This window comes from Balaenoptera ricei, chromosome 1 (assembly GCF_028023285.1).
Source record: "Balaenoptera ricei isolate mBalRic1 chromosome 1, mBalRic1.hap2, whole genome shotgun sequence".
Taxonomy (NCBI): Eukaryota; Metazoa; Chordata; class Mammalia; order Artiodactyla; family Balaenopteridae; genus Balaenoptera; species Balaenoptera ricei.
Window position 1 is genome coordinate 174,897,947 of NC_082639.1, and position 25,454 is coordinate 174,923,400.

The 25,454-nt window shown below is 38.3% G+C and overlaps 2 protein-coding genes across 2 annotated transcripts in view; one reads left to right on the forward strand and one right to left on the reverse strand.

The window, feature by feature from the left end:
* Positions 1–6,141, forward strand: part of RAB3GAP2 (RAB3 GTPase activating non-catalytic protein subunit 2) — a 91,028-nt gene extending 84,887 nt beyond the window's left edge. The window contains exons 32-35 of the mRNA XM_059942260.1: positions 1,355–1,444; positions 1,648–1,869; positions 2,765–2,923; positions 3,129–6,141. Coding sequence (XP_059798243.1) covers positions 1,355–1,444; positions 1,648–1,869; positions 2,765–2,923; positions 3,129–3,284 — 627 coding nt within the window. The 3' untranslated portion in view covers positions 3,285–6,141. The remainder of the gene's footprint in view (positions 1–1,354; positions 1,445–1,647; positions 1,870–2,764; positions 2,924–3,128) is intronic.
* Positions 6,142–6,393: 252 nt separating this feature from the next.
* The window catches only part of IARS2 (isoleucyl-tRNA synthetase 2, mitochondrial), a 78,024-nt gene continuing 58,963 nt past the window's right edge, over positions 6,394–25,454 (reverse strand). The window contains exons 15-23 of the mRNA XM_059942273.1: positions 16,250–16,358; positions 15,182–15,284; positions 13,987–14,112; positions 13,238–13,369; positions 12,313–12,419; positions 10,926–11,071; positions 10,040–10,230; positions 8,115–8,259; positions 6,394–6,911 (exon numbers count right to left, since the gene is read on the reverse strand). Coding sequence (XP_059798256.1) covers positions 6,769–6,911; positions 8,115–8,259; positions 10,040–10,230; positions 10,926–11,071; positions 12,313–12,419; positions 13,238–13,369; positions 13,987–14,112; positions 15,182–15,284; positions 16,250–16,358 — 1,202 coding nt within the window. The 3' untranslated portion in view covers positions 6,394–6,768. The remainder of the gene's footprint in view (positions 6,912–8,114; positions 8,260–10,039; positions 10,231–10,925; positions 11,072–12,312; positions 12,420–13,237; positions 13,370–13,986; positions 14,113–15,181; positions 15,285–16,249; positions 16,359–25,454) is intronic.

A 25,454-nucleotide genomic window follows, 5' to 3' on the forward strand; every position in this document is an offset into this window, starting at 1 on the left:
ATTTCCTGCCACGGGGAAGCGTGGAGCCCGAGGAATCCCACCTCTGCCGTTTACTGGCTAGAGTTACTTCAGTTCTCCTAGCCTGAGACTGATGATTCTAGTGCCTGCCTCACGGTTGTCATGAGGGTTAAACGACATACTCAGCATGAAGTGCTTCGTGTCTGGAACGTAGTAAATAATAAATGTGCACACATACTCCCAATCCAAAGGCTCTGGTGTAGAATAGACCCTTGTATCTTAAGACCTCCAGGTAGAAACTGTAGAGTAACAGACTGTGGGTGAGTGTGTGGGAAAACTTTCAAACGGTCATGTCCAAATGCGGTGGGTTGCCCTTGGAAGTCTGGTATCTCTCACCACTAAAGGATGAGTGGCTTCACCCTACTTGGCGGTCACACCAGCTGACCTGCAATCACAGATTAGGTCTAGAAAGTACCTTAGGTGATATCTGGCATGACCTGAAAAAACAGCAGCCCAGGATGGTGGGGTCATTTGTCCAAGGTGACCTGTTTGGAAGGGTTGGGCCTGGGACTAGAGCCTGGGTCTTCCAGCTCTTTGCTCTGTATTACATTTCCTTCCTGGGGACTTCTGAAATCCTATTTTCTGATATTCCTTTTTGGCTTTCTGGAAACAGATCTGTTCTCTGAAACAAATGTTTTTAAACAGTTCAACAAGTGTTTTTAAGAGGATGCAGAGTATATACTATGTATTAGTTATCGATTATTGCACAACAAATGATCCCCAAACTTAGTGGCTGAAAACAGCAAATGAGTAGCATGTTTTTGAGTCGTTAGGTAGCTCTGGCCCCAGGTCTCTCGCGAGTCTGCAGCTGGGGTGTCAGCCAGGGCTGCAGTCTCACCTCAGGGCTCCACCAGGGTGGGGATTGGGGACCCACTTCCAGGCTTACACGGCTACCAGCGGGATTCAGTTCCTTGCCACACGCATGACTCCACAGGGCAGCTCACGGCACAGCAGCCCTCCGAGCAAGTGAGAGTGACTACGAGCTCCTAGGGCAGAGGGCAGAGCCCTTTTGTTACCTGATCTCGCAAGTGACGTGCCTCATCTCCACCTAATTCTGTCCACTAGCAGTGAGTCACCAGCACCCCCTCAGGGGAATGGGATTACACAGGCACGGGTACCAGGAGGAGGGGACCACTGCGGCCCACCCTAAAGGCTGCCTACCGCACGCTAGATAATAGTTATAAAAATTAAATGAATAGAATTAAGTGTTATAGTTGAAAGACAAAAAAAATCGAAGAGTTATTTTTGATTAAATGACTTCGTTTTTAAATCTTTTTTTCACTTCTTAGTAACAGTTCATACTCATCAGTTTTCTCGGTCTCTTCTTTCTCTTTAGGGGAAGAACGCATTTTTCAAAGACCTAACTTCAATTCAGTTATTACCTAGCGGGGAAATGGATGCAAATTTTATTTCTGTACGACAGCAGGTAATTATACAGTTATTGGGATGACCACCTCTAAGGTATTCTTGAGACTTAATTTCCCTGTAAATTATGTGTCTTTTTTTGGTAACTATTTTAATGGAAAAGCCACAGTGATTGACAGGAAAGTCCACGATTACTTGGATTTGCGTATTTTTAAATGAAACATACTAACAAGATGTTGCTATCCTTCTCTCCCCATCTTCCAGTTCTTACTGAAAGTCGTCAGTGCAGCTGTCCAGGCCCGACATGCAGTCACGAAGGACAAAGACTCCTCAGAAGAGGCACTGACCACTCTTTTTGGGAAAGACCAAGATTGGCCAGTGCTGGCCCTGGATCTGGCCCATCACCTTCAAGTTAGTGAAGATGTTGTTAGGAGGCATTATGTGGGGGAACTCTACAGCTATGGAGCTGACCACTTAGGAGAAGAGGTAATAATCACCTGGTGAATGTCATTTGGGCTCAAGTTTTAAAATTGATAGCTGGAGTAAAGCATCAGTAAAGTCGCCAATAAAGCTTTTTGCTTTTCCTTCTTTTGTTAGAACTTCTAGGCACAAAACTTGAACAGAATTAAAATAAAAGACTAATCAGATTCCTGTTTCTGGTCAGTGTTTAGTGTAACTCCTGCCGTATGCCGGGCCTGTTTTACGCAGAGGGACCGAGCCATAAACAAAACAGACAGGGTGCCTTGCGCAGACTCCACAGTCTACTTGTAGGAGCAGAGAAGCACGCTCAGTTCTGTCCTGCGTGGTAAATGCTGTGAAGAAAATTCACAAGAGCATGTGAACAGACAGAAGTGTAACAGGGTGGTCAGAGGTGACATGAGAGCCGAGCCCCCAAGGATAAGCAGCAGCCCAGCCTCTCAGAAAACCGGGGGAACATTGCTAGAGGCAGAAAGAACACGGAGTACAGAGGCCCTGAGGTGGGGACGAGCTTGCCTGCCGAGGTCTGAGGTCAGGGACCAGGTCACAGGAGGTCTCATAGCCCGTGGTTATTTGAAGTGTGTTCAGAAGCCATCAGAGGGTTTAAGCAGTCACGACATGATTTAATATGATCCCTTCTTTTGCCTAAAGCTTGCAAATAAATGACTCCTGTAGTCATGGTGAACTGAAAAATTAGGAGATAAGAGAAGGAAAGTCAGGTGACGAGCAGAACTTTGGGTTTTAAATGCTGTTTGAATTGGGCTTTATTTTGGTTGTATAAATGGCCATACCTCAAAAATGAAGTAGCCTCTCCTGGGCACCGAACTAGGCACGGGTGGTGCCTTTCCTAAAGCAAGTACAGCTGTTAGCTTTTGCATGTGTCTGTTCACGTTCGTCTCCACAGGCCATCCTCCAGGTTCAGGACAAAGAGGTCCTGGCCTCCCAGCTGCTGGTGCTGATAGGGCAGCGGCTGGCGCACGCGGTGCTGCGCACGCGGACGAGCGAGGGGCTGGAGCTGCTCGCCAGGCTGCCCCCGACGCTGTGCACCTGGCTGAAGGCCATGGTAGGTGCCGGCAGCGGGAGGAGGCGGCAGGCCCCCGGTGTTTTCTTACATGCATTTTTCATAGAGGAAAACTTTAAGTTTAATCTGCTTAGTTCTGAAGAAAAAGCATTTTTACTGGGAAATTACTCTCTGGCTAACTCTTAAGTTCAAGTAAGATGATTCAGTTGTATGTAACTGACAGGTTATTTTTGTGTCCCATTTGCAGAACCCCCAGGATCTTCAAAACACAGAAGTGCCAATTGCAACAACAGCTAAGCTAGTAAATAAAGTAATTGAGCTTTTACCAGAAAACCACGGGCAGTACAGTTTAGCCTTACACCTCACGGAAGCTGTGGAAGCCATAGCTATTCCTCCTTTATGACACTTATCTACTGTAAACAGTCTAAAATTGTGTGACTATAATATGATTTAGTGCATGGTTATTTTACACAGTTAAGATCTGGAATTTTATGGAGGGAATATGGTTTTTTTCCTTTTGTAAAATAAATAAAAATACATTATTACTTTTAAAAAGTGCGGTCTTGGCTAAATTCCCCTCCTTTGGTTAATACTGATGATAAAATATGAGCAAGTATCAATTATACTATTAATTCCTCTTGCAGATGTTTTACTGTTTATTTTTAATTCAAGCACTTAAGTAGCTTTATTGTTAAACTTTGCTATTTAAAATTGGTTATAATTTACAGATTATGTTCTTATTATAACATTCTATATTTCGTACTCAAAACGTTATTGTAATTAAATTTAAACGTGTTCATGTATAGTCCCCATCAGTTAAATGAGAGGAATACACCACTTCCTTTTAACAAATGTCGGGAAAATGCTTTTGTTATCACGCTTGGTCCCGTACTGGGCACTGCCCCCTGGAGATCTGGATGCTGACAGGTTTCTTTCCCAGAGGTTATGCTGTTGCCATCAGAGGATGATGACCCTGCCTGTGGAGGAATAATGGGTTCAAGATCATATATTCATCAGAATGGACACTAAATAGAACCCTTAACCTGCTGTACTTGCCAAAACAGAATCTAAGATGCAAGCAACACAGCAAAATTAATTAAAATGCAAGTTAAGATTTGCTTTTTGCCAAGATTCAAAGCTGTATCCACATCAGGTAATTGTAAAAATGTATTATCTTGTAAAACTTACGTTTAAAAAAAAGGGGCAAAGATGCTAAAGATCTAAGGTCCAACTTTATTTTTCCTACGAGTGTTTTGCGATGTCTGCTTCCGGGATTTGGTAATGTTACCTGTTCTTAGGAACAATACAGAAAATGCTTAGTGATGATACTACAGCTTCAGCGAACCTACCTCCCCCCACCTGGCTTGAGAGGATGAATACAACTGATTTTGTACCCTGTAGTGCCTAGAGCAGTCCGAGTGCTGAATAATCATTTGGTGATTAAAACCAAATTAACCAAAACTCTGTAAGAAGTGCTTTGAGCTGTACAGTCACACCAAGTACTTATTATGGTAAATCTCTGGAATGTAGCCATACAGTGCGAGTACTGACATGTCCTGGGTCACAGCTGTTATTCACAGCAACTCGCTGTGAGACAGAAGTTTGTTTCTTCACTTCCTTAGGAAGAAGCCAACTCTCGCAATAGTACAGATTTGAGGCGTTGTATCAGGAACATAAAGAAAAAATCTGATGTTTGAGGATATCCCAATGTAAATTCTTTTTAACTAAGAGATCACATCCAAATAAGAACTGTCTAAAACTTAATAATTACTGTTTGATTTGTCGATAAAATCTTGAAAGATTAATTTTTCAGATGTCTTGAGGATGTGGGGTGAGGGCCTTGTATGTCTGATTGAGGCACACGCTGCGATAGAAACACTGAAAACGACCTCGGGCTGGTCTAGCCTCTCAGCCTCCGCTGGGATCTCTGCTGCCCCATCCAGACACATTTATATGATTTCTCGTAAACGTGTCTAGCTTTATATAGTCACTTGTGTGTATTCTGAAAGATTAGTTCTTTCTGTGACTTTTCTAAATACTCTGAAAGTAGTTATGAATCTTGGAGGCTGGTCAAAGAAACTTGGAATTACAGGCATTTTTAAAGATTAAATCAGTCACTTTGATTCCATTATCACTTTTGGGGGACAGGGTATCTAATAAGCATTTTAGATAATAAAACTGGCTGAACTTATTCTAGTAGGACATGTAATCAAATTTGGGGATTGCTGAGCATGTTAATCAGCTGAAATGTGGCTCCGAGAACCGTAACAAGTCATTGAGTCTAGTTAGATTTGTAATCCTAAACTTTGCCATTCAAAGAATTTAAAAATTGAATTCTCAGTTGTATGGTTAAAAAAAGCAGTTAAATATTTTACTACTTCATTAAGGGCTTTTAAAATAAATCTGATAGAGGAAAGGAAAATAAATACCTGTGTATGCATTGTGTAACCACGAAGAGCCACAAATAACTATACAGAATGGACGGTTTCTGAAACAGGTTATGTTGCACATACTGCAGTTATTGGTGGGAAACCGATAACCAGTGAGTAGTGTTTTCTTAGATCTACTTCCACCACCACCCCCCAATACACCTTTCCTCATGAACATTAAATAGGCATTTTGTACCTTGTTAAATTCTGTTGTATAATGCAAAGGAAAACAAAAGCGTTCAAATAATCATAAATTCTACATTACAGGTTGTATTTAGATGTAGAACTAGAAGAGACAGGATAAATGCAGATGAAGAGGAATATAGCACACCAAGCTTCTAAATGGTTCATGCTTTTGCAAAAAGAAAAATGAGGTATGGAGAAAAGTGTTTCACCTTTGTTATAAAAATTAAACTAAGGTCAAAGTAAACACTGTTCAATTTAAATTGCTTTCTTTAAAAAAAAATTGATTACAATTTAAAACCACAGAAAACTCAGATTTAATAACACTAAGCATGCATGGAATAATAAGTTCACTTAGCAGTTGCTGTGGTTCATTTCACTTATAAGAGACAAATAGTTTTAAAGTACTCAATAGCAACAGTGCAGGCCCTCTCTCACCCTGACAGGAATGGACTTGCTATATTTCTGCTAAACAGAATTAACCATCCTTGGAAAGATTTTAATCCAGTACTGAATTGTTTATAAAATGCCCTATTATCTACTGTAATGTATTGTAAGTAGTCAAATTCTGTATATACTGCTATTTTCTGTGTCTGTTCATTGTAATGAACTTTTATGTGTATTAGTGAAATAAATTTTCAGCTTTCATGTTGTTTCCTTAACATCTATAAATGTAAGTATTAAGATACTTTCCGCTCTTACAGGAGAATAACAAACTTGGTGATGTCTTCCCTTCTGAGGCAACCCAAAAACTAGCTGTTCTGAAAAGGCCGGTGCGTGCTGTTAAGGCGGAGTGAAATTACTCTTGTCATCTCTTAAGCGAGACACCCCTCTGCCATTCCCCTTCAAAACCACAGGTTTTTATTGGATATTCACAACTTTTGCACCACCATCAGTCAGTAATTTCCCAGGTGCCTTTATTTTTAGACATTATAGAACTTAAATACTGAGTCCAGAAGATTGATAAAATATAAAACATTTTCTGCTGAGCCACATTTGTAGGCAAGCATTTTCAGTGTCTATGTTCTGAGGAAGTCCATTATGGATCCATCTGCATAGGTATATTTTTCCATGTGTATATATACACATTATTTTTTATTTAGTTGCAGAAAAAACTTGTAGCTGTAACTCTGACTCTCATCCTCTACCATTTACTCTTCCACTCATTACCTAAATCTTGGATTTCTTTCCAGTGCTGTGAACAATCCACCTAAACCCCCATGCAGTCCCGTCAGGAAGTTCTTGCTCAGAAAGCCCTCAACACACAGTGAGGTATTACTTCCCTCTCACAACTTCTGCGCATCGCGGACAGAGTGTGTCTGATGACTCAGCAGTGTACTTCCAACAGCGAGGGCATTTTTCCTTGGTAGTTGGCATGACAATTACTTTATATGAAGACTCTTCACGAATATCACCACCTATGAAAGAAAAACACGTGAGGAGTATTTCTGATAGGCCGCTGAACTTGTACAACTCTCTATTTTTTAATTGGTTGGCAGGTGCTTTTTCAAAGCTTCCTCCTTCCTGCCTTGGAAAATACTGCTTCATTTGCACATTTGTACATAAACAGCCAAGACCGTGGGGCTCATACAACCTGGACTGACTGGGGAGAGACGAGGAATCTGAGACCCTGAGAGGCTGATTTTTCCACAGGTCACTGAGTTCTGCATCTACTCAGGCAGAGCAGGCCTTCTAGCTCTTCATCTGGGTACAGTTGTGATAAATTACACTGCCTCTCCAGCTACATACTGGATTAAGAATTTTAAAAAGAGCCAAATTAGACTGACAGTGGCAGTGTCCCCACATTAAACTTCTTGGTTTGGACAAAAGGAAACAAAAACTTCTACACAATGAATAGACCTCAGACTGGTAATGTACAGTAAAGGAAGTAAATTATTTTCTAGTCATCGCATAGAGAATGTAGATCAACATTTTGCCAAGCACATTAAGCAAGAATCTACTACATGGTCAATGCTGCCAGGCCTCAGATTTCAGCTGATGCCTCCCACCTGCTGCTGGCACCTAAAAGCTATTATGAAAAACACAGACAGCATCACTTTTCCCAAAATATCTGCATGTTTTTCTCTGTTAACATTACTCGGCCTCCTTTCCATCAACGAGAATGAATTAAGTTGACAAAATCCCCTATCAAACAAATAACTAACTACAAAATGCTTATGAGATATCAATGTGGGAATGAGTTCAATAAAACTTCTTCCTTGATTCTTCATTAACAGTGGCTACATAATACTTTAATTTGAGGTGAGCACAGTAAGAAATTTTAGACTCAACAGTGGAGAAGGGTAGCAGGGCTGGGCAGGACTAAGTATCAAAGGACAGGGGCACAAAAGCCAACCGAAGTACGGCAGACTGACTTCACATGCAGTGACAGTGACTTATTCCCTCTCCTCCCCCTACCCCTGTGTTCTCAAGATCGGCAGGTGCGGCACTTTGAGAGCTAGTTTAGAAACCTGGCCACTGTTGACACTGCTTCCATAGAAAACCGTAGTCCAAGTGTATATGTGCCTTTAGAATACAAGTAGTCCAGTGCAAAGCTGAAGATGACCTATAATTATCATTCAGTTCCCCAGACAGCAGTGTTACTGTCACCTCCTTCTTACCTTCTAGGTTGATTAGAAATGTCCCTTTAAGCTCAGTTACATCTGCAGCTACTGCTCGTGGTTCCTGAGAGAGCAGAGTTGTCTGGGACGCCATCATTAATTCATTCAGCTGAGAGGTGCTGGAAGTCTCCTCAGCCTGTAGCATCTGGGCACGAGCATTTGCAAGTTACTATCTATCTAAATTAAGCTGTTAACCATAAACAGGTTATAAAAAGAGATGCTGCAAGTTCTTGTGTTTGGTGAGGAACCCTTTGGGACCATTACCTCCTGAGCTAATACTATTAACTAAATCAATTCTTACTAGTATAAAAGGTTATAACTAAAAACTTCTAATCAATAGTATTGACTGAGAATACACTGTAAGCCAGGCACGTCACTTTGCTAGATGCTAAATGTCCATGCAGTATTTGTAATGATCACAAAACAGCTACGGTGTTTTTTATCCCCATTTTACAAGTGAGGAAGCTTGCTCAGAGAGGTTAACTTGCCAGGCGTTCCCGACCAGTAAAATGGTGCAGCTGCAGTTCCAGCCCAGGTCTGTCCACCTCAGAGCCCATACTTCTTCCCTGTATCATGCTTCCTACAGTAGGAGAGGGGTTAAGATACTATCTAAACAAGGATCTGCTTTTAGCAGTGTAGACCAATGGTGGCAATCTGAATAATGCACAGAGCTCTTCTGAAGCACACAATCTGGATATCTGATAAGCACTCTTACATTTTCTGTTGTAATTTCCATCTTCAAAACGAGTGTGTGAGCTAAGTAATACGAAATTCCTTAAGGAAAAAAAAATCAGCTCATGAGAAAAGAGGAGATTCAGAGATTAATTTGGTTTTAACAAATTCATACAGTTAGTAATTGATAGATCCAGGACTCCATTAGACAGCTAGTTAGTGTAATTCCTAAGGAAAATACATTCACATTTTTGAAAATCCCAAAGTATTTTTTTTCCAATATAAATGATCCAAACAAGCTGTGTTGTTTTCAGCTTATTACTCAGAACTAATGAAGTCAAAGGAAACAGGACATGTAGGGGAAAAGCCCAAGTACTAGGCTGTGTGGCCCCAGCCAGGTCGCAGCTTCAATGGGGCTCAGTTTCCTGGCTCATAAAATGGAGTCATCAGCTTCCCAACTTGTAAATTTTAAAATGTGAACATCTTATCAAAATTCTGTTATCTGATCAACAATCTTATACCTACTAGCTATTTCAAGCCTCAAATCTCAATCAATTTAGTTATATTATTAAAAATTTAAATTGAAGTTCCAACCAAATGAGATGGTCATTTTTTAGTAAATTACGATACCAGTAAAACTTTTTTAAAAAACATATTCACTACCAATTTTCTTCTCAAACGTTAAAGCTAGAGAAAAATCTTGAGTCTATGTTAAGCTGTAAGTCAGGCTGCCCAATCAACCCCTAAGAATCCCAAGAAGAAACTTCTGATGGCCCTTTTGAAAATTAAAAAATAGGATGAATGCTTTGAGATCACATGATAATTTGCTGGAGCAAATGAATTTTCTTCAGATCTCATGAGAAAAAGATAAAAAATATTTTTTTGGATTTGTTCTGAATCTGGTCCAGATGGACAAAATTCTGAAAGCTCCCGATTTTTGTGTATTCTGATACGACTGCCACATTGTCTAATTAGCCCTGAGGGCTTACATTTCAAATAGAACTTTATTACACCTTCCCATCCCAACCTATAAAAAATAAGTAGCAACAGTACATGTTTCATAAGAGAAGAAAAAGGAAGCACAGAGAAGTCGGAAACAAAGAACCAGTGATTAATACTAGGATTAGAAGACAGAAATCCTAATTTATAAATTTTTAAAAATATATTATTTACACTGAGATTTTTTAAAACTAAATTTCACGTGAAGCTGTATGGTATGAACACCATTTCAAAAGGAACAAATTGCTGCTTACTTCTATTATCTCAAAAAGCAGTCCCGGCTCGATCACAACGATGACCTCGTACTCAGCGGCATTTCTGCCAGGGATGCTTCCGAGAAACGAGTCTCTCATCGCACACGCGCTCTCCACTGCTTCCTCCAGCCCCGGCTTCTTCCAGACAGAACTGGTTCTAATCCAGCCAGTACGAAAAACACTCTTGGGGTCTTAAAAAAAAAAAAAAAAAGTTAACCAATTTACATGTATTTTAAAGTGTATATAAAGCTCAAACCATTATTTACTATGTATGGAAAATAAGAATTGTTATCTATGACAGTTAGCACGGAGCCATCCTAAATGCTTACCAAACATTTACATCAACATGTGGAAATGTAAACAAAGGATAAAGACATACAGTGAGATCTCAAAGGATGCCTAGAAGAAAATAAAATAGAAAGAAATACCCCAATATTACAGTAGTTGTCTCTGGGTTATAAGTAAGATCATGAGTGACTTTTGTCCTCTTTCTAAAATTCTACAGTTCCTAATTTTCTGTAAGCTGAATACAACCAGACAGAAAAAACTATTATAAAAATATTCACTAACAGGCACTATACTTTGTTTTAGTAAAAGCCTAAAATATATTTCTGACATTTATAAAGGTATTTAAGAAAAGTGATTTCTCAGTATAATCAAGCTGCTAATACATTTCAGAAAGCATTTTAAGGTGGCATGAAATCCACGCTGAAATTCATCCTTCTCCACACACAGGTGCAGAAACTACTAAATGATCGAGATGCACCATGCCACAAAACAGTCACTGTAGCTGAATAAGTGCCTCTTATGGGAAGTAGATAAAATGAGAAGCTGCACCCTCAGCCAGGGTCTTTCTCATTCAGAGAACAAATCAAGTATTTCTTACCTTTGAGGTAAGGTATGTACTGGAATACCTCTTCAGCCAAGTGAGGAAGAATGGGAGCAAAAGAACGAACCATTACATCCAAAATTTCGGCTAATGCAGTCTGACAAGAGCGTCGTTTGGGATCATCTGCATTTTCACAATAAAGCCTGTTCAAGAAAAACTTATTGAGCGGTTGGCAACACTTTGTACACGATGACTGCCAAGATGGGATCTGCCTCAGGCTGGGTTCATTCTGACAGTGCCTAAGCCTATGGCTCCAACGTCTTCTAATTAAAGGATAAAATATTCCATCATACAACTTTTTTGATAACATCTTCTATGCCTTCCAAGTGTGCCCACCTCCTCAAAAACTCTCATACCTATGCTATGTCCAGTTCTGTTTTTCTGATTGATAATAGCTAGAATCTAGACAACTGTGTTAAAGGAAAATTAATAAGTGAGTTGATGGTATTTAAAATGTGACTCCCCACGCCTGTGACCCTATCGGTGTGTCAAGGGAATGGCTGGGAGTTACAGTCCCAGGGGACGGTCCCTGAGGTGCTGACAGATTGGGGCTGACACCTCACACTGGCTCAGTTACTGTCACACACAAGAGTCACACCATAGGGCATCCCTGGTGGCGCAGTGGTTGAGAATCCGCCTGCCAATGCCGGGGACACGGGTTCGAGCCCTGGTCTGGGAAGATCCCACATGCCGCGGAGCAACTAGGCCCGTGAGCCACAACTACTGAGCCTGTGCTCCGCAACGAGAGGCCGCGATAGTGAGAGGCCCGCGCACCGCGATGAAGAGTGGCCCCCGCTCACCGCAACTAGAGAAAGCCCTCGCACAGAAACGAAGACCCAACACACCCCCAAAAAAAAAAAAAAAGTCACACCGTGTCGCCTGCATTCTGGAGCAAAACATGAAGACAGCACCAAGCCTGTCTCTAAAAGGGCATCGCTGATGTTATACAATGTCATTATATTAATAACTGCCTGAATACTTCTCTCTGAGAAATTACCCCCCTCAAGATCAGCAAACTCCTGAGAACAAGCACCGTGTTCACTACCTCACATTCACAGCTAGTACTTACTGAGCACTGACTCTGTCAAACACAGCATTCAGCACATTACTTATATTGTATCTTTTCATTTCCACATTCTGAGACAGGTATTATCATCACCATTTTACAGATTAAAAAACTGAGATCATAGGATAAGTTGCCTCAGCTCATAAAGCTAGTAAGTGACAGGATGAAACTTCCTAATCAGACTTGACTCAAGAACCCAACTTCTTAATAATGGTACAGGGCAGCCCCTCTTGCTTGCCTCTGCTTTCCAACATTTGCCAAGCAGAGTAGACGTTCAAGCAGTGTTTGTTGAGTATTTCAATATTCAGTCATACCTACCTATCTTTGATTACGCTGAAATAAAAGTTGGAGAGTTCTCTGGTATAAAATGCTCGTAATAGCCGAACAACTTTTCCAAAGTCATATTGCTTATATGAATCGGTAATCTAGGGAACAAAGCCAAAATAAATTTGGAAGCTGGGATAAGCAAATAAAAATGCAAGTCATCATGAGAAAGGATGTTCCTTTTCAAAATATGTTTCAAAGGCAGACAAATACAAAACAGGCAAAACTCAAGAGCACCTAAGGATCTTTAAAATGTAATTTCTGGATATGAAAGTCACTATCCTCAGAAAACACTGAGTAGTCTACCCTGAAAACTACAAAAGAACACACATCAAATGAAAAGATCACGTTTTAAATGATGAAGCCACACTATTTTAAAACAGCAAAGAGTTTAAGTTACCAATGTTCCTTCATTTATGCCTGAAAAGTAAAACTGGGCAAAAATCTGCATGTACGACTGTTACGGGTATGTGGAAGCAATTCCAATTTTTGAGAAAACACAAAATATTTGTGTTTATATATGAGAGGATATCTTATAAGACATAGGAATCATCATTTCAGTTATTTCTATACTTTTGAGATGTATATTTCTATACTTCTACAGTTAAATAAAGTACAACTCTATTTTATTCCTTCCTATTAAAGAAATACATGGAACTGATTTCAAGAGAAAAATGTGGTCTGAGGGGAGGCCTGGGCCTACTGCTGCCACCAGGTACTCCTCTAGTCTTTTGAGAGACCAGGAGAGAAATCATAAGACTTCATACCTAATCAACCTAGGACCATGTGGAATTTATCAAGTATAACTTTTTTTAGTGCTTTTAGATACTATTTCTAACAAGGTTTGTTCCACTCGTGTACAACCCAAATTTCAACATACAACTGTGCTATTTCCAAAAGCTTATGAATGCACACTTACCTTGTTTGCTAAATCCTGCAGTAAGTGTAGCATATACTGGTCTATGACATACATATTGTTAACAGGGATAGAATCTGTTTCTGGGTTGAAACCAGCCACATTTCCCAAAAGAAAGCGGAGTGTATTCCTAAGCTATAAATATTGAGGAAAAAAATATACAGTCAAAAAATATATGAGTCCTTCAATTATTACTGAAAAATTATTTTCTTTCTCTATAATTTTTATCCAACTCATGTTACCTTCTTAATGGGATACTTTATATCATTCCTATAATAAGACTACAAATGCAGAAAACAAACTCTCATTTCAAAAGCTCAGTTGCAGAAACAACCACTGTACTTTATACATAAAAACTGAATTTTCATTATATTTCTTTAAAATCTAAGGGCAAATCACCTTTCAGTGGCCCAAGTTTGTTCATCTGTGTCAGTAAGAATGTTGTGTAGGTAAAAATAAATGGAATAAATGTGCACAGTCATTGAGCACATAAAAAGTATACAAAATTAGTATAATTTCATATTATATTAAAATAAAATATAAAAAGTGTATAAAATTATCAGCATTACTACTTATATTTTTAAACAAATAAATTAGCACAGGATATTTTTAAAAGCTCATAACATGTGGAGAACTCATTTTCACTCAGCTGTGAAGTGCCAACAAAAATGTGCCTCATTTTTTTTTTAACAACGACTCAGTGAACTTTTCATTCGGGAATAGTACATAATAGAAAGAGTAGTGACTCTGACCTTGCTAATGTCATCTCTGGCAGCATTCAGTACAGATGGACTAATTATCACTTCAGTGAAGACGTTGGACTCAGCGACCCACCAGCGAAGGACATCAGCACCATAGGGAGGCTCTTTGCTTTGATCCTTTTCATTGAGGGAAAAAAACATATAAACATATAAATGACTTTCGATTACAATTTGGTGAACAGAGGCTTTAGGTAAGACTCCTATTCAGAAACGTTTGAGCAAAATGCAAGCACAAATATACCTGTACTGTAATGAAACAAGCGCTAACGATCTCAGAGATCAGGCTGAATCTAAAACAACAACAAAACTGCAAGAAGGGAGAGTTCGGCCTGCAGTCTCGTTCAGTGGCTTCCTGTCATGTCCGTAAACAGCCACGACAGCAGGTGGACAGAGTACTGCCCCGGATGCGTCTGTGATGGGGGAGCCGGCTGGGGGAGGGGAAGGATTGCTTGCTTTTCCCTCTCAATATTCCCAAGCTACTCCAACAAAGAGAATTGATGACTGGACACTAGAAAGGCAGTAAAAAGCCAAGGGAGTAAAATAACAGAGAAGGGATTTCTTTTCTGAAAGCAACTCCAAAATAAACCAAGGTATCAGCAACCCCAGATTGATGTTCATTAATGACCTGCTTTAAAGTGTATCATTTCCAAGAATATAATAGTAAAACATTCAATCATTCATTCATTCATTTATTTATGGCTGCGCGGCTTGGGGGATCTCAGTTCCCCAACCAGGGATCGAACCTGGGCCCCCATGGGGAAAGCGTCAAGTCCTAACCACGGGGCCTCCAGGGAATTCCCTAAAACATGCATTTAGAAGATGCGATCTAATTTTTTTCCTATACTGTTTCTGTTTAACTGTAAAACTATAGTTTATAAAGTTTTAAAGTTCAGACAATTAAAAGAGGGATAGCATGGCTCAGGACCTAACTGGAGATTCAGACCTGAAATGAGTCAAAAGGGCCACAGTCCCAACCCTGCCCTTTTCCAAAAAAGAAAAAAAATCACGTATCATTTAAGAGTCTAGATTTAAAACATGGTAAAGCATTTGCTATTAGTATAAAAGATAGTTTTGTGAGGTTTTTGTTTTTTTTTTTTTTTACACTGAAGTAACTATATTAAGGGTTTTCTGGCTGCCAACTTAGCCTTAAAACAAAAATAAAATGAATTTTTAGGGAACCACCTACTTGTCCTCCATTGATGACAACATCAGGATCAATGACATTCCCGAGAGACTTGGACATCTTTTCTCCCTTTTCTCCAAGGGTAAATCCATGAACAACCACTGTCCTAAGAAGACAAATTAGCTATTATAATAATGAACACAATGATGATGGTCTTTTTGAAGATGACCCACAGCTTAAAAAGAGTAACTTAGTTTGACATAAAAATCATTTTTCTTGACAAATTATGTATGAAAACTTTTCTTCAAAGTCTGATTCTCAGCTACTTATTTATCCTGATAGTTAAATAGTAAGCTCTCTACTTATACACAAACAAATTTTTATGTTTACATTCACTAAACAGTTATCTCCTGAGCATCTATTATGTACTGATTTTGATCATTAAAACTAACCAGGAAAAAGTACGTCTTAAAAAAAAAATTATCACCACAAAATTATCTTCAAAAGGACAATTTGAGAGAAATACATCTGCTGTTCTACTGACTTTTAAAAGCATGTTATACAAGAAACATAAAACATGCAAATTGTGAGATGGGTTTTCATTGTAAGATAGCAAAAATCTTAAGCTATTTAAGAATCTTTCTGATTAGAACCTCTATTCACATATTTGAATAAGGAAAAGCTATTCTCTGTAGCTAAATAAGAATACCTAATTTAATAAAATTCACAGAAGAAATATTTCCATCCATTAGCCACTTGTGGAAATTACAAATGTAAGGATATCTGACTGAGGCTGTCTTCAGTCAAGCTAGAATATCCTTCTCCACATCCATCCGTGTGGGTTTCTCCACTACTCCAGTCAATGCCGGTTTTACCTCTTCTAGGAATTATGATCTGTATCGGAGTGACAAGGCTTCTCTGTATTGCTGTCTCTGTTTTTGTCTCTTTTTTTTTTTTTTTTTTTTTACTTCAAACCTATTTCTCTCCCGAGACTGCAGACTGTAAGCTAATTAAGGGCAGTGTTTTATCATATATATATTATTCAGCACAGTGCTTCTTCACACACTGGCGAGTATTAAGTAGAAATACTCAACCGTATGCTGACTTGTTTAGCTTAGGTGTAATACTTACTTAAAAGGTGATTTATTCCTTGCTGCCACACTTGTTAATAAGGAAGACTGAAACCAGCCCCCAAGCTGGTCTTTTCCTTCCAAGTACAAATCTGCTCTTTGGTCAGTACCTCAAAAATAAATATGAAAAAACAGAAATTTAAGTTAATTAAACAGGAAAATGAAAATGTTTATCAAGGTATTAAAATATTAAAAGTAATCATGTTACTTATTTCTTGTGTCATGCTATACCCAATGGCTAGGTTGCATTCACGTGGGCTGTTACCCTCACTGCCAATTTATTAATCAAGATAAAGAAAATAAACCTTGGAGTATGATCTCCCAAACCACAGATAACTAAAATATTATCTAAATTAGGGACTGATTCATATTAACTACCAATATCAATATTTCCAGTTAAATCTTTTATGAAAATAAACTATTTTTATTAATTCAACAATTATTTGCTGAGTATCCAATAACTTTATATGTTAAGTCATTTAATTCTCATAGTAACTCTAGAAGGTAGATAATATTATCCCCATTTTACTGATGAGGAAAGTGAGACACTGAGAGATTTTATAACTTGCCCAAGGTTATGCAGACAGTAAGCAGTAGACATGGAGTCTAAATGTAGACCATCTGGCCACGGAGCGTATGCCCTTAACCAAGATATTAAACAAATTAGGAAAAAAATGTCTTATAAAGGGCAAGTTATTAACTTCTAATTTGACAACGACCCAGTCAGAAGATGGGCAAAGCATAAAAAAGCCCTATGAGCCAGGGGTTGAGGCACGAGGTTGGTGGCAGGGCGGGGGAGGAATGAGCAGGCAGAGCGCGGAGGATGTTTAGGGCAGTGAAAATACTCTGAACGATACTATAATGATGGATACATGTCATTATACCTCTGTCCAAAGAGTAAACCCTAATGTAGACTATCTACTTTGGATGATGCTGATGTGTCAAGGTAGGTCCATCCATTGTAACAAATGTACCACTCTGGTGGGGGACCTTGATAACAGGGAAGACTGCCTGTGTGAGGGCAGAGGGTACAGGGAGATCTCCGCACCTTCCTCTTCATTTTGCTGTGAACCTGAAACTGCTCTTAAAAAATTGTCTTTAAGAAAAAACATGGCAAAGGAAAAAAAAAATGCCATACAAATAATTGAGCCTCAAATTCGTTAGGACATATATGTACGCAAGCTTGAGAGCTACTTTAGCATTCAACACATAACCACAGTTAATTCAAGAGTTAAAAATCCGAAATACGGGACCATTTGGCAAACATCATAAGTAATGATCATTTCAGTCAAAAATCATCAAGCACGCTTAAACACTAGGTGAAAATCTGGTGAGAAAACAGGATATTTCCACAGTCTTAAAGTATCTCTCTACAAGATACAGTTGACCCTTGGACAACACAGGTTTGAAATGTGAGTGCCCACTTATACCCGGAATATTTTAACTAAATACGTGCTATAGTACTACATGATCTGCCGTTGGCTGAATCCATGAATGTGGAACCACGAATATGGAGGGCCAACTATGAAGTTAGACTTGGACTGCACGGAGGGTTGGTGCCCCTACCAACATTGTTCAAGGGTCAACTGTACGTATAATAACAATTATGATGGGGAGATGGGGGTGGGGGAGGAGTAACTCTGCAAGAGAAAATGGGCAGGCACCACCTTAACCAAGTGATCAAAGTTAAACATCTCCAGCAAAAGACATCATGTGACTTCTGACATGACGCACTGAAAAGGACACAGTATCACTTCTGTGATATTCCTGCCAAAAATGCACAATCTAAATCCAATCATGAGAACACATCAAAGAAACCCAAACTGAGATACTATCTTCTACAAAATAAACCACCTGGAACCTTCATGAATGTCAAGTTTATGAAAGACAAGGACAAAATGAGGAGACTAAAGAGATAACTAAATGTCACATGAGATCCAAGATTGGGTCTAGGCCCCCTTTTTTTTTTTTTTTTAATTTATTTATTTATTTTTGACTGTGTTGGGTCTTCGTTTCTGTGTGAGGGCTTTCTCTAGTTGCGGCAAGCGGGGGCCACTCTTCATCGCGGTGCGCGGGCCTCTCACTATCGTGGCCTCTCTTGTTGCGGAGCACAGGCTCCAGACGCGCAGGCTCAGTAGTTGTGGCGCACGGGCTTAGTTGCTCCGCGGCATGTGGGATCCTCCCAGACCAGGGCTCGAACCCGTGTCCCCTGCATTGGCAGGCAGATTCTTAACCACTGCGCCACCAGGGAAGCCCCTAGGCTCCTTTTTATTTATTTTTTTTCTTTTCCCATATAGGACATTACTGGGTGAAATTGGAGTAAGATCTATATAGATAGGTAACAGTATGGAATCAGTGCTAATTTCCTGATTTTGACGTTTATATTGGTTATACAAGAGACTGTCCATGTTTTTAGGAAATACACACTGAAATATTTCGGGATAAAAGAGCATCAAGTCTGCAACTTACCTTTAAATTGTACAGAAAAAAGTTTGTTTATATATCCATATAGAAAAAACATATATAAAGCAAATGTGGCAAAATGCTGACTATGGAAAATCTAGGTGAAGGTATGTACTTCTTTATACTATTCTGTGACTTTTCAGAATAAAAATGGTTTTCAAAAAAAAGGAGCATGAGGTCTTTGGGGAAGACTACTTCCATATTTTAAACCTAAACTCAGAACTCTAAGAAACCCCAGCAATCCCTTTTTATTTGTAAAATGATGGTGATTTGCTCTTATGTCCTAACATTGAGGATTCAGTGTTGTAATCCTTATGTGACAAAGAGTATCTGGGTGAAGGTGGGAGACAAAACTGAAATAATGTAATCAAACATTAAATCAGTTAAATACGACTAACATTATCAAGCACCTAGCAGGTACTGTGGTATCTGCCCTCTTGGAGATGACAGCCAGTAGGGTAGATTTTCTGTTAAACAAGAAATAACTATGTTGTTATCAGGGTGAAAACACAGGTTAGCCTAGTCTATGCAGTTAGGAAAGCCTAGGATAATATAAAACGATAAATGCCTATGCAATGAGAACAAAAATTTTAGCCTCAACCTCTAGGATGTTACATCTATATCCTACTTTCCTTCTTCCTCTACTGATCTGTAACCATTTAAACTTTTACAATACCAGTACTTAAACCCCATCCCACCCAAAATGTTAACTTCCTACTGGAGACCACATTTTGGATGTAGCAATAATTAATGAGAAGATTAATAACAGAATACTAGAGGAAATCCTTCTCTGAAATAAGTGGAAAATGCAATAGCAGGAAGTATTTCATTTCTTCAGAAAATACCTACTTCTGGCCTAATGAAATGACAGTCCATAATCATGAAATCAAACTAAAGTTCTGTCATCTTGGAGAAATCATTGCTTCCAAGCCTTGATTAACACACCTAAAAAAACAAGGGGTTTAAATAATCTCTGAAATCTCTGCCAGCTCTAAAATTTTTAGTTTTAAGAAAGCTGGTTGTTGCCTAAGGACTTACACTATGCAGAATAAAAGCAATTTGAATACTGCACAGTGGCTAGATTCAGACTGCCTGGGTCCAAATCCTGGTTGTGGCGCTTACTACCCATGGGGCCTTAGCATAACCTTTCCATGCTTCTATTTCTTCCTCACTGAAATGAGGATAACACCAAAATCTACTTCCCTTATAAGGTTGTTCTAGAGATTAAAGAGGTAATATAACACGCTTAGGACATAGTAAATACTCAGTAAATGTTAATTATTATTAAGATACATCATAAAGGGCACTTGATAGTTGCTGATGGAGAATTAAGAGTCTTCCTGGTATATTTTTTCAAACAGTTTTATATGAAGGAATACTTGCAAAAATGTGATTAGGTATACTAAATTACTTTTAAAATACATGGTCTCTGATTCTGTCCTAAAAACACATGTTGTACCTAATAAAATCAGGCCATTAATAATAGCACAACAAAACAACTAATTCATATTAAGGGTAACGTCTTGGTGTCTTTCTCATTCTCATATATGCTGAATTATTGGAATTGGGTAAGGAGCAAAATATCATTCTGGAAAAGGAAGTGTAACCCTAGAAAATTTCTGCAAACAAGAGCCTATCAAGATGGTGTATGAAACCGGAAGAAAAAGACGGAGGTGGGGAAGTTTTGGAGTACCAAAGCACTGAATAAGAAATGAAAAGATAAAGTTTACAGGAACTTTCAAAATAAAGATGAGAAGTTTAGTCTTAGATGGTAAGTAATACGAGCCACAGTCAAACTCAAGTGCTGGTATACTGTAGAATCATTTAACAACCTCATATAATTAATTATTGGGACTATTTTCTGTTCTAGTAAGTTTATTTTTAGTAATGCTTAATTTTTTTTCTAACAACAAAAAGCACATTCTCACTTTAAGAAACTTGTAAAACAGTAAAGTTCAAGAAAATAAAATCACATATATTCCTGATGCCCAGAGATAATCACTTTATTTCAGCATATTTCCTTCCACTATTTTGTCTATGCATACCAATATTTACATGAGTAAATATCCTACATCTTTGTATTCCGCACTTTTAAAAATTTAACATGCCCTTAAATAATACTTTCCCATGACCATTTAATGTTCAAAAAATGTTCAAAAACATGACTTAATGGAGGCATATCATTCTACCATATGAATGTATGCCATATCACTTTAGCCATTTTTCTACAGATGGACATTGGGTTGTTGGTCAAGGTCATTTACTATTTGAAATAACACTGTAGTGAATATCTTCACACATAATTTTTCATCCAGATCTGATTACTTCTACAGAATAGATTCCTGTAAGTGGAATCACTCAGTCAAAAGACAGAAAACTACTTCAAAGCTTTTGACGCATAATGTGAAAACCCCTTCTGGTAGGTCTGTGCCAATTTACACTTCCACCAGCAGTGTACAAGAGGGAGAAACGGTGCCCGTTTTTTTTCTGCCTATTTTTTATCCTTTTTCCTTCCTGCATAGATTTTTTTGTAATTTTATTATTATTATCATTATTTTTTAATATTTTCTTGGCAGCATGTGGATCTTAGTTCCCCAACCAGGGATCAAACCTGTGCCCCTTGCATTGGAAGTGCGGAGTCTTAACCACTGGACCGCCGGGGAAGCCCCTGCATAGATCTTTCAGTGGAAGAAAAATTTAGAACTTTCTTATGGAAGCATAGTATGTTTGGTGTCTTAAAATTCCAGGAAAAGTAGCGATTAACCATGTGGTAAAAAGTTAGTATTTCTTTACAATAACTTTCGCTCTTATGAAAATTGTAGGAATTCCCTGGTGGCCTAGTAGTTAGGATTCTAGGCCTTCACTCCTGTGACCCGGGTTCAATCCCTAGTCAGGAAACTGATCCCACAAGTCGCCTGCGCAGCCAAAAAAAAAAAAAGTAAAGATTCATGATTAAAGGAAACAACTGTTCAATACCTCTAGGACTGTGATTTAGGTATGGTAAAAATTTAAAGAATAAACCAACTAGTAAAAAATTACTACCAAAGAGGAATTAGCAAAAAACTGAGTAATCTATAATTTCATTACTAAATTTGTATAATTTTTCTGAATTGATGAATTTTGAGCAAGATTATTATACTGAACTAAGAAGGCAGGCTGTAGAACCAGCACAAACATATTTGGCAAAACTACTGTTTAATGTACATACATTTAAAAATAAGTTAAACAAAAAATAATTGCTAAAAATAATCATTAACTTTTGAAATTAAGCTATTAGTACTGTATATGTCCTTAAAAGGGTAACTTTAAAAAAAACTTATTTGTAAATCTGTTTCTGTTTCAAAAAATGATCTCTTTTCTCTACTTCAAGTTATTTCTCTGTTAAAAAGAATCAGAAATGATGTAGAATAAATATTTTAAGACACTAATTACTTCACCAGGTGAATGGATAAACTGTGGTACATCCAGACAATGAAGTACTGTTCAGCACTAAAAAGTAATGAGCTATCAAGCCATGAAAAGACGTGGAGGAACCCTGAATACATATTATTAAGTAAAAAGCCAATGTGAAAAGGCTACATCCTGTATGACTCCAACTATACCACATTCTGGAAAGGGCAAAACTATGGAGACAGTAAAAAGATCAGTGGCTGACAGGGGTTAGTACGGAAGGAGGGATGAAAAGGTGGAGCAGAAGATTTGGGGGGCCATAAAACTATTCTGTGTGATACGTGCCATTATACATTCGTCAAAACCCACAGAATGTACATCACCAAGAGTGAACTCTAATGTAAACTACGGACCCTGGATGATAATGATTTGTCAACGTGAGGTCATCGAATGTAACAAATAGACCACTCTGGTGTGGGATGCTGATAATGGGAAGGCTGTGGGGAAGGGGTACAAGGGGTATGGATTCTCTCTACTTTTCTACTTTTAAAAAATTTTAAACATTAATTAGTTTTATTTTATTTTTAAAAATTTTTATTGGAGTATAGTTGCTTTACAATATTGTGTTAGTTTATACTGTACAGCAAAGTGAATCAGCCATACATATACAAATATCCCCTCTTTGGATTTCCTTCTCATTTAGGTCACCACAGAGCAATGAGTAGAGTTCCCTGTGCTATACAGTAGGTTCTCATTAGTTATCTATTTTATACATAGTATCAACAGTGTATATATGTCAATCCCAATCTCCCAATTCATCCCACCACCCCCCTTCCCCTTTGGTATCCATAAGTTTGTTGTCTGTGTCTCTATTTCTGCTTTGTAAATAAGATCGTCTATACAAATTTTTTCCAAAAAATAAAGCTGTTTTTTTAAAAAGTTTAAATTTTAATTAGTTTTAAATCAGTGCAATAATTAATGTCTTTGGTAAACATTTAAGGAATGTTTTAGAAATATGGATATGACTTATTACTTATATATAATATAATTCATTTAAATGCCATTCCCTTTCAGAAAGTGTTCAAGTTTCAATTTCTTAAGTTTTATTGACCTTGAACTCACTCACAGTGAAACTCACAAAGAACTCACCAGGTCCTTGACCTGGTGTGAAAACAGAAGCCAAATCTCTTTCACTGCTATAAAATCCGTCACCAAAAAGTGAAACTAGATACGTATGCTATGTAATCACCAAATTCAACTCGTTAAACATTAGCAGATACTGATGAAGACTGGTATCTAAAATTAAGCTCAAAATCAAGCTGATTTTACTTTGCAATAATACACTCTCAAAGAAACATGCAGACACTGAATCATTTCATATTAGATTTGATACACGCCATCTGAGAATGAAAAGTACAGTAAGCCTTCCCAGGAAAGTAGGTGACTGCTCGTTTTGTTTTGTTTTTTAAAGGAAAATCACCTTTGCATTATGGTTTTTTGAACTATAAATTCACTTAGTATCTGGACTCCTTCCCACCTCATTCTTTCTGCCTACCTTTTGAAATTTTTTATCATGAAAGAAGAAAAGGGAGGAAAACAGGATGAAATATAAATCAATTAATCTAACTTACTGATCAATCTCGTAAGATTTTTGTTATTTTATTTATTCTTTACTTTTTTTTGAGGAAGAGGAATATAAGATCTCAGTGAAAAAGAAGAAACTACAGTCTGAAATTGGGTTTGTGGTACTTCCCTGGTGGGCCAGTGGTTAGGACTCAGCGCTTCCACTGCCGGGGGCCCGGGTTCAATCCCTGGCCGGGGAACTAAGAACCCACAAGCCGCACAGCGCAGCCAAAATAAAATAAAATAAAATAAAATAGGGTTTGTGTATTATCTGTGAAGATAGTTTACTTATGTTCTGGCACCCTCCTATGCATGCAACACACATGTTTAAATGGCAAAATGATTTTCTTTCTTTGAATTAATTACCTATATATGACATGGAAGGAAAAAATGATTTACTGATTAGGTGCATTTTTACCACTAATTTTGTTTGATAAACTATTTCTGTCACTGTCAAATATTTAGTTAAGAACAAACTTGAAATAGTACGACTAAACTCTATCTGTACCACCGACAGCAGCACAGATAGGTTTTAATAACAATTTTCACGCAGTTTAACAGTCAATGGCTCCAGTTAATAATTTGCACTTGCTGCACTTGGTAACATAAAACCACTTTAGAAATTAAAAAAGCAACAATGCCAGTAGCAGCAATTCTCACCAAGGCTGAAGCAGCTAATGAACTTTGAAATATACTTTATAAGCACTATTTCACATATGACATATTTATTGTATTTTGAAATTCAGGATGCTGCCCCAAATGTGGTAGGAGGTAACTCTTTTTCCTGTTTATAACGTAACACTATTTAACCTACCTACCTACCTTCTGTAGTGTTATCTGCCAACATTTTCAATATAATTTAGGAAAACGAAGTACCTAAACTGGCAATATTTTCTCTTGAGTACGGTGGGAGAAATGTATGAAATAATAATTCTGAAAATTACTGCATACAATATTATAAAAATTATATTAATATGTTAACTTATATTAGATCATTACGAATTTTTATGTACAGTTTAGCTATAATACAGAGTAAGCATGAATTTCTGTGTATTTTGCTTTTCAAATTTCCTAGGCTGAAAGAATGGCCCAATTAGAGCATTCCTAACATTTACCTGCTAGGAATCACATTGCTGTCCTCTCAATAATGAGGCCTACTACCAGAAGCATACCCCAGGTAAAACCTGACCACAATCCCTCTTCATCCCTTTAACAATGGTCAGCTGAACAGGCAAGCTGTTTTCCCACATTCCTTTGCTCCAGAAAGCAAACAGGATCTCCTGGGTAAAAGCCAGCACTCAGCAGCAATGTGAGGAACTATGTGATGCACCGTTGCTTCCCTGCCACCTCATCCCGGTCTTTAACCTCACAGTGGGGACAAGCTCTACTTCATTTCACTTCCAGCTTCTCACTTAGTATCCTTGAAGGTATCTTCTCACATCTGAACACGTCCTCTGTGTGCCTGCTACTACCCCCTTCTAATTCCTGCCCAATCTCGCCTCCCTCTTTATCCACTGAGTCAAAAGCTTACCCTAACTGTGAGGAGGCAGAAATTAGTCAGCTGTCTGCATAGAAAGGGGTAAAGCCGTGAGAAGGTAACGGAGTACAGATGAATGAGAACCGGAAAGCAGGGTACCCGAGTTCTAGTCTGACACTAAGCTATGTAACCATCACCTAATTGGACCCTAATCCAATCTCATCTCCTCTTCTGAAAAATGATTGGGTCAGGC